This window comes from Corvus kubaryi, unplaced genomic scaffold (genome assembly GCF_017639235.1).
Source record: "Corvus kubaryi isolate FWS band 111438036 unplaced genomic scaffold, C.kubaryi_AGA036_p1.0 65169, whole genome shotgun sequence".
NCBI classification, from domain to species: domain Eukaryota; kingdom Metazoa; phylum Chordata; class Aves; order Passeriformes; family Corvidae; genus Corvus; species Corvus kubaryi.
Genome location: NW_024581810.1, coordinates 73,709 through 82,959, shown reverse-complemented (window position 1 = coordinate 82,959; position 9,251 = coordinate 73,709). Strand labels below are relative to the sequence as shown.

Genomic DNA, 9,251 nt, shown 5'->3' with positions numbered 1-9,251 from the left:
AGTCAAATCGTAAAGAAGGCAGAGATTCTAAGACTTGTGTTATAAATGTGGACCACTCAATTGTACTCAATAAAAGATGCTGATCTCATGGGGATGGTGGGATGAGATCAGATCAGAGTTCTGCAGGCTGGAGCCAGTATTCATTAGCAGCAAATGAGGACCGTGCTTTATGCTAACTGCCCACCCTCCATGGATGTATGTGTGGTGGCACATCCAAAGGATTCATCTAAAACGCAGATGTGGTTTCAAGATTCCATTAGAAGAACTTTTTTCCTGCCTGGCTTGGCCGATGTATATTGGATTTGCTCTACTTATGATCCCTGACATGAGCCCTGATGAGTGAAGTGACATCTGAATTGTTCCAGCTTTATTTTTATAAATATGAATCATCTACAGTTTTGGAAAAAAAAAACCCCAACATGGTCAAGCCCTTTGTCCCACATTTTCAAACCTTCATAATTGCTTATGAAGCAATTTGTCCCACCAAAATCAACATGGAAGAAATAGAAGGTTGAAGACACATTTATATCTAGTATTACAAATTCAAACACCAGATCCCCCACTGCTTTATGCACAGCTTTCACTATACTGCTGTTTCTGTGGAAAAGTCCCAAACTGTGGAAGAAAATTAAAGTAGTCCGGTGACTGTTCTGCGTGTTTGAGAATTGCACGCTGCGAGGATGGTGAGGCAGAGCACAGGGATGGAATCCAGCACCCCTTGGAGTGTAAAGGCCTCAGAGCCACGGCATCCCCCAGGATTTTGTTGGTGTGTGCCCAGTAGACCCCTGGGGAGGAGCAGACTGGGAGGTGGGGACAATGCTTCTTGTCTGGCTGCCTAGATCATGGACAAGTGCTGAGGGACTGCCCAGCTCATGCCACTGCCCTCCATCATCATTATCCACGGGTATCAACTGCCTAAAAGCACTCTGAAGCCTGTAGGTTGCGTTGGTGAGGTCACCTCAGAGCAAGCAGAGCACTGATGCCACCCTGCCATCCCTGTGGAGTCCCTCCCCACACTCCCTCCACACCACCACACATCCCCCTCTTCCCACACCGTGACCTCCAGCTCACACCCCACCCCTGAGAAGCCTCTGCTGCTGCTCTGGTGGCGGTGGCTCCTCGGTGTCACCCTGCACAGCCCCAGCAGACACCTCCTGCAAGTCCCCCACCCTGGTGAGCGATGGGGAACAGCCTCCTGCTGACCAGCAGCAGGAGCTGGGGCCAGATTTTGGCAAGCCTGGAACTGCCCTTGAGGAGGTTTGGTAACGTTAAGAGGCACAGTCACAGCACCTTGAAGGGGGCAAAATATTTTATTTTTCTCAATTACTGCATTATACAGAGAAAAGGCTTTTGACATGTATGCCCACACATTTATTAGCTTGACTCTAACAGATAACAAGCTGCTGTGTGACCAGTAATTTTGACGGAATCAAATAGAAACTTTGGTAACTACAGCCTGGAATAAAAGGCATTATTTATTCTATGGACTGTAGTAGTTCATAAAGGCCTCAGCAGCAATCAGGACACACTGTACTAGACAGAGCAGTGGAGACCCCACCTTAAAACACCTTCCAATGTAAATACATCAGACAGACAGAATTTATTTGCTTCTCACAATAACTCAGCCCTTGACTCACCATGGACCAGGCCCAGCTCAACACAGCTGTGTCTGAACTTTCACAAAGTCTGGCTCCACAGACAGAGGCTTTCCAAGGACCTTTCCTCCCTATTAGTAGGAGAACCAGCAAGCAGCAATTCTAAAAGCTTTTTTTAAAACCCTGTTTCATTTATACACCTATTTAGATATGCAGTGCTTTAAAATCAGCCACTGGACACCATCAGACACCTCTGCTGCACTTATTCCAGCTGTTAAGTTCAAGTTTGCATATTTGCAGTCCTCTTCTAAACACACTTAGCACCTCAGTACTCTTGGAGGCACATATAATGGGGGCATGTTGATTAAGTCAGTGAATAACATAACCCAGTGCATAATTAAATTGGCAGACTTGATTCTCTTTCATTCATGCTCTCAATAGTTTCACATGACAAACAGTCCACATCCAAACTATGCTGATAGAACAAGTACTATATGTCCTAATTAGACCACTTTATTAAATCAAATTGTGTTGCTCAGTACATCTGTGCAGGTTGCACAGGCTTCCATGTAAACTGCATAAATCATGATAAAATCACAATAAAGCACTTCCAATTATTAGATTCCATGAAGTGTTATCGGAGGGGTAAGTCCCATTACTCCCATTTGGGTGATAAGGAAACTTAGACCACAGAAAACCTCAGAGAAATCCCTTGTGTTAGTCACCTCATAGTCAAATTAAAAGAATTCGGCCTCTCTGGTCCTGCTCTAGAGGACAAAGTTTGATCTGATTTATCAAGTATTGCCCATAAAGCAAACAAAGAAGCATGTGTTCCAGCAGAAGCCCCCATCCTTCACCCCTCCATCACCATCACTGCTGCCCAGCATTGTAATGGCAACAAACAGGAGCACATAATCTTACAGCTGCTCCATTGTCAAAGTGACATGTTAGCAGAAGGATTTACAGACCTGTTTGCTTATAAAATAAAGGTTTGCATGTTCAGAAATGCAAACGCCTCGTCTGCACAGGAGCCACACACCACAGAAAGCTGTTCTCTGAAAGCTGTGCTGAACTCAGGAACATTGATAAGGTATCTGTGGATGTTAAGGTTTGCTGCTTTCTTCAAAAAAATGTCAAAAATCACAATGAACACACAGTTGCTAGTACGTACAGACTAGGCTCCTGAGGCAGCTGCACTGAGGGCCTGGGCAGCTCTTCAACACAGTGCTGTGAAAAAGGAGAACTGGACACACTCCCTTAACCTTTGCACAAGAATCAACATTTGCCTCTCCAAGTGTTCCCAGTGATGCCAGTAAGTGTTTTGTTAATAATCGAAATTGTGTAAAGATTTTAACTCAGATTTTACTTCCAAATTTATTTAAAGAAAGATTTGCTCTGTGAGAAGTTGAATTGATTGAGGCAGGCAGATTTACAGCTTTCTGCATGCACAGTACCAGCAGAAAAGCTTTCCTTTAATCATGGTGCTTTACTTTTTGGGTAGTTTAGGTGCTATGTTGTTGTGGAACCACATGAAGCTGAAGATGACACCCATTGTCTTCGGGAAAGTCTCATCATAAGCAAACTTCATGGATTCTTCTAAAGGTATTTCCACAACTTCAATCAACTCTCCTTCCTCTGGCTGGCCTCCTCCTCCACTGGTTCTCATCTGGTCATTTACTTCTGCATAAAACAATGTCTGCCTAGAACCTGTCAAACCAACTCCAGACCTAGAAAAAAGCAGAGAGAAAACACTGTTTTAGATAGCCAGAAGGCATCAAGGAGCTAGGAATGGAACCCCGGGCCCTTAATGTGCAAGACAGAAATCGATTGAGACAGAATTATTGAGACAGAAAATGATTGCAACTTTCATGCAGAAATACCAACACTTTTGAATACAGTTCCACATAAAATGGATCCATCTTCAAAGATATTCTGCAGCTTTGGAAAAATGCGAGTTTGGGAGAAAATACAAAAAGAAAAAAGGTTTTGTATTGGTGAACTGTTGTTCTACATACACTGAAGTCAACAGAAGTTCTTTCAGCTGACCTCAGGGAGAGCAGAAGTGCAGGATGACTCACAGAGATGCACAAACAACAGGAAGAAGCTCCCCAGTGTATCTCTGTGCTTTCGTGCTACATTTGTTTGCTTGTTTTTACACAAATATTTAGATTTTTTACTCTTAAGAGGATTATGTCCATTCACAGCTGGAGTCCTCCACTCATGGACTGGATAGGTAAAGAAGAGAAAGGCAGTCTGAGACTCGCTCTCTATCCTTCCTGAACTTTAGCCTTGACCCAAATGGACCACTGTAAGCACGCACATGTCCAAAGTAATTCAGTCTCCCTGCTAAATTTGCTCCAGTGGATTTAGTTGAGGATATTTCAGATTATGTAGTCTTTCTTCAGCTAGACCGCTTGCTGTGTATTATACTTCTTATTTGTTAATCCTCTATTTCCTTAGGACTATTTAATTTAGGTATTATTAAATAAGGGATAAGAACATAATCCACTCATTTAGTCCTTCCAAGAAAATATTCACATTGTAATCGCAATTTCTTCATTTCACATGATTACAGGCGATTTTTCACATTAAATCTGGATCCAAAGTTCACTGAAACTATGAATGAGGCATTAGGGCAAGATGAAAAATTAGCTTCCATATTATTACACATATAGAGGATTCTCAGATTTGTCGCAGTGTTATGATCTTAGAGCGTATATCCAGATTTACCCAACCATTAGGCAACTAAATCTTTCAGTTAATCCAGCACATATCACACCCCATAGCAGGAATTAATCATTTGTCTCTCAATTTTCTAAGAACAGTGGCAATTATTTTGTTTGGGGAATTAATAGTGACTATTGAAGTTTGTTTCTAATAGTGACTATTGAAGTTGGTTTCTTACATCAATATAGACTTTTAAAAAATACTGAATAGGGAGCAAACCAGTGAATTCTTTTCCTAAAATTACTTCTGATACATTCTGTGAGTTTGGACAAGACGCTTCAGCCCTCCAGGATCATTCCTGTACACCTGTGAAAAGAAACTTAACCACCTTTGGCATTTTCAGGAACGCTAAGGGCTGATACTGGACCTCTTTTATTCTGTGCTCATCACTTTATTCCAGTGTCAGGACTGGGGTTTTTGATACACATTTTAACCAACTGTAAAATTTTCAAGACAAAGAATGCAGTTTGCTGGTCATCACAGGTTCCATGAAAAACACAGGGCTGTGTATAATATATTTAATGTCTTGTTAGTTATGATGAGTGTCAAGTCTGACACCTTCATCTGGGGTGCCCCACATGGAGAATGAAAATGATCCTGAGTATTTCCATGTCTACTTGATATTTTTCAAAGGTTACATACAAAACCAGAGACTTTATTTAAGAAGCCCTTCTATGAGAAGTTCTGGCTGATTATTTATAGCATAATCTCCTTCTACAGCACCTGTGCCCATTTACTTACGAAAAACTACAGCCGTGGAAATCAGGAGTTCACACATCTTTTCTCTAAAGTAAAGGAAAACCAATTTCCAAGGCGCTACACCATAAAATTTAGGTTCTTGCCACCACAGCTCAAACAGCAGGGAGTGGTTTCCATATGGTGTTATTTCATTGTACTTACTCATATGATACTCTGTTCTTATGAACTAAATATATCAAGAGTAGCTACTACACTGAATATCCTTGAAAAGATGAAAGTCCTGGATACAATGCCTTTCCTTTGTTACAATATCCAAAGTTATGGCATTTCTTCACATCTATTGGCTTATAATTAGCCACACAAACCAACAAAAGTTGTAACAATATATATTCAAAGGAGGACACGCCCACATGATCATTCTCTGTTACTTGATTACCTAACTTACTCTTCTCTGGTGTAACTTTGCCACAAGATATTCGTTACAAAGTGATAAAAAACAATCCAAACTTCCAACTTCCAAAAACTTCTTTAAAATTAAAGAATGCTGGGACTACTACTTGCGATATTCTGTTCTACTCTTTTCTCCCCAAACCAGCAAATCTAACATTTCTAAGCCTACCTAGAATCCCTTCACTATTGAGATGGTGACTTTGCAGACTGTTGCAGGATGTTATTTATAAACATCTTCACTGCTTTAATTTGTTGTCTAACTAATCTCCCTCAAGGGCGTTGACAGTTCCTCCCGATTTGATGATACTAAACTGGGAGGAGCTGTTGACTCCCCCAAGGGTGGAGAGGCCCTGCAGAGAGACCTCAACAAATTAAAAATCAGCAATCACCAACCATACAAAGTTTAACAAGGCCAAGTGCTGGATTTTGCACCTGCAATGGTTGGCAACCCTGGATGTATGGACAGACTGAGGAATGCGAGGCTGGAGAGCAGCACTGTGGGAAGGGAGGTCTTGGTCGATGGCAAGTTGAACATGAGTCAGCAGTGCCCTGGCAGCCAGGAGGGATATCCCTGTCCTGGGGTGTATCGGGCACAGCATCACCAGCTGGGCAAGGGAAGGGATTGTCCTGCTCTGCTCTGCTCTGGGGCAGCCTCACCTCAAGTGCTGGGGGCAGTTTTGGGTGCCACAATATTATAAAGATGTTGAGCTATTAGAGAGCATCCAGAGGAGACCACAAGAATAGTGAAGGGTCTGGTGGGGAATCCTTATGAGGAGCAGCTGAGGTCACTTGGTCCGTTCAGCCTGGAGAAGAGAAGACTGAGGGGAGACCTCAATGGGGTTTTCAACATCCTCACGAGGGGCAGCAGAGGGACAGACAGTGATCTCTTCACTCTCATGGTCAGTGACAGGACCTGAGGAAACAGCATGAAGCTGAGTCAGGAGAGGTTTAGGTTGGATGTTAGAAAAATGTTCTTCATCCAGAGGGTGGTGGGGCACTGGAACAGGCACCCCAGGGCAGTGGTCACAGCCCCAAGCCTGACAGGGCTCAAGCCTTTGGACAACGCTCTCGGGCACATGGTGCAATCCTTGCAGTGTCCTGTGCAGGGTCAGGAGCTGTACTTGATGATCCATGTAGGTCCCTTCCAGCTCAGTATATTCTACTAGTCTGTGATTCTAAAAGACCATTTCAATGGTTTCAGAAAGAAGTTGAAAGATACAGAAATATACTTTAATTCTTGCAAGAGGCAAATATCGTACCTTTTTTCACTTGGTATTTCATTCTCTAAATGCTCTGGCTTACACTGCCAGTTGATCATTTTTGCATAGATCCATATGGACTGCCCTTTACTAAATTAAATATTCTCCAGTATTGCTTACTGCTGTCTTTCACGACATTTCCAGACTGCTAATGTATCCTGCCTGTCCTTAGAAAATTGCACAAAAATCAATGCTATTCACATTTTGTCTGTCTTAGTACCTTTGGCTTTTATAGAAATCAGAAGTTAGGTTTGTTGCTTTGAAGCTGTTCTGGTTGAAGTAATAAAGTGTTTTTCCATATAACCTTGCAAAACATTGTACATTGCAATGATTTTGGGTACTGGTGCAGAGGAGGAAGAGAGCAGAGAGGGAGAAGGTGGGTCTGACTGGTGCATAGGCTACAGGAAATATTACGTTTGCAGTGTGCTTTCAGGTTTATCTGTCACTAGGAATTTCCTGTGCTTTTTCATAATTACCTGCACTTTCTGAGTATGATGCTTAAGGAATTTTGATGTGCCTTTACTCATATTTATACTCCTCTTTTTGCTACCATCTTCCTCTGTCCCACATCTGTAACATACGCTTTTCCTTACCCCAGTATTTCCCACTACAAATAAACACTTTTGCCATGGTCTGAAATGAGTCACCTATTAACAGATTACAGCTATATTCATTAGCTTTGCATCTGTGGAAATCACAGGGGTCAGCACACCCGAGCTGCAAGTGATGAGTTTCACCCTGGGAAAGCCACCTTCCTGATAAAGGTGCCTTCCTGGGACAAGAGAGGCTTGGGTGGGGGGAGGGTGAGCAGGTCTGAACTCAGCACCAGTCCACGGTGAGACTTCAGGCTTCGGTGTCAGTCCAGAGTTTAGCACCGTGCTGCCCAAACCCAGCATATCACGGCTCACACTGACCCAGACCTACTAAGCCTGGCTTGACCTAGCTGACTGTTCCAGCTGTATTCTGATGTGTCTGCACGGTGCTTGACTTATTTGCCACTCTGGGACAAATGCAAATGATCTGCGCAAAACACAGCTCAGTTTTCCTTGCCTCTTTATCGTGAGGATCAGTTTCCTCCGAGGAGTTTATGGTCGCTCCAATTAACAGCTACATGGCTGACAAATACTCCTTGTCAAGTCATTAGGGCTTAAGCTCACAAGGCCTGTAATTTCAACAGAGAGATTTTAAACCCTGAAACACTATTAGCACTGAACTTTCTGCATTGCTTCAGACAGTTAGAAACCTCCATTACCTTTGACAACAGCACGTCTAGGAATGTAAGCATGTCAAAGTAAGGATACCAAAGCCGTATGGTTTTCATCACAATAGTAACTTACATGTAAGTTTAACACATCAAAACAAGATTGTATGCTGCCTTCCCGTATTTCATTTTGAATAAAACACTTGAACAGTGAGATTAAATCATGCTATGGCTTTTAAAGCCTTGGGCAACACACTTTTAGGCAACATCACACCAGAGAAGGAGCTTCTGCAGAATGACTGTGAAGCACGTCTCACCTCCCGCCCAGGGGTGGGACTGGCTGGCAGCACCAGGTTTTAATTAGAGTATTTCCATCTACTTCCTTCTCAGACCAGGGGAAACACAGGAGACAGACTGTCACTCCAATCTGTTTTTGAAAACGGCAATAGCAGCTACCAAAAAGCCTTTAACTCTTCCCTTTTATCAAATGCATGAGGAAGTACACAGCACATGAAATCCAGCTCACAAAATGGGACTTTTCACTCGTCCTAAGTTCACAAGCATAAAGATACAGTACATACATTTTTTATCAGAGGTGGAGAAACAGCATCTTATGGCTTAAAAAAAGGGTTTAGTAGTGTCTGAAGCCACAAATGAGATTGAGATTGCCAACAGTCAGTGAGTTTTTTCTTCACACTGAGTGTGCACACACGTGTGCATGTCCACACACAAACATGTTGGTAATCAGGGTCAAAATTCAAAGCTTGCATTTCAGATTAGCTTTGCCTTTTTCTCATGTCTGGGTGCTTGCCTATGCCAACCAATTATCTCATTCATAAGTATCATGTGCATAAATATTAAACTTTTAATTTGAAGAAACAAGCATGTATGAGAAAAGAAACAATACTTTATATTCTACTCCTCTGCTGCAACATGGGGAACAAATAAATTGCCTTATCCTTGTGAAGACTTATTACTTTAGTTCAGACGTCTGACAGACAGCAATTAAAGGCTAAATTTCTTGTAATGTGTTAATATTAAAGAAATACACAATCTATAAACAATCAGCATTCCTATCAACACAGAAATATATGTATTTTTTTTGTTTTAATCTTACATAGTTAATATGCAAATTCCTGAAAGAAACATATCCTTTTATAAGACATAAGCCATCTGGATGCAGAATTTGGGTACAGAGTGAATACATAATTCATGTTTACAAATAAATGTGACACAAATCTCTGTTATTTATGCTTAAATCAAGATCCAGTTGGGCATGCAACATGTAAACTGATGATCAGTGACATGCAGCTCCTATTG

The 9,251-nt window shown here is 42.0% G+C and overlaps 1 protein-coding gene across 2 annotated transcripts in view; it reads right to left on the bottom strand.

The window, feature by feature from the left end:
• Positions 1-1,291: 1,291 nt before the first annotated feature.
• Positions 1,292-9,251, bottom strand: part of LOC121673083 (uridine diphosphate glucose pyrophosphatase NUDT14-like) — a 60,445-nt gene continuing 52,485 nt past the window's right edge. For both annotated transcript variants that reach the window (XM_042046129.1, XM_042046130.1), the window contains exon 5: positions 1,292-3,322. In XM_042046129.1, coding sequence (XP_041902063.1) covers positions 3,082-3,322 — 241 coding nt within the window. In that variant the 3' untranslated portion in view covers positions 1,292-3,081. The remainder of the gene's footprint in view (positions 3,323-9,251) is intronic.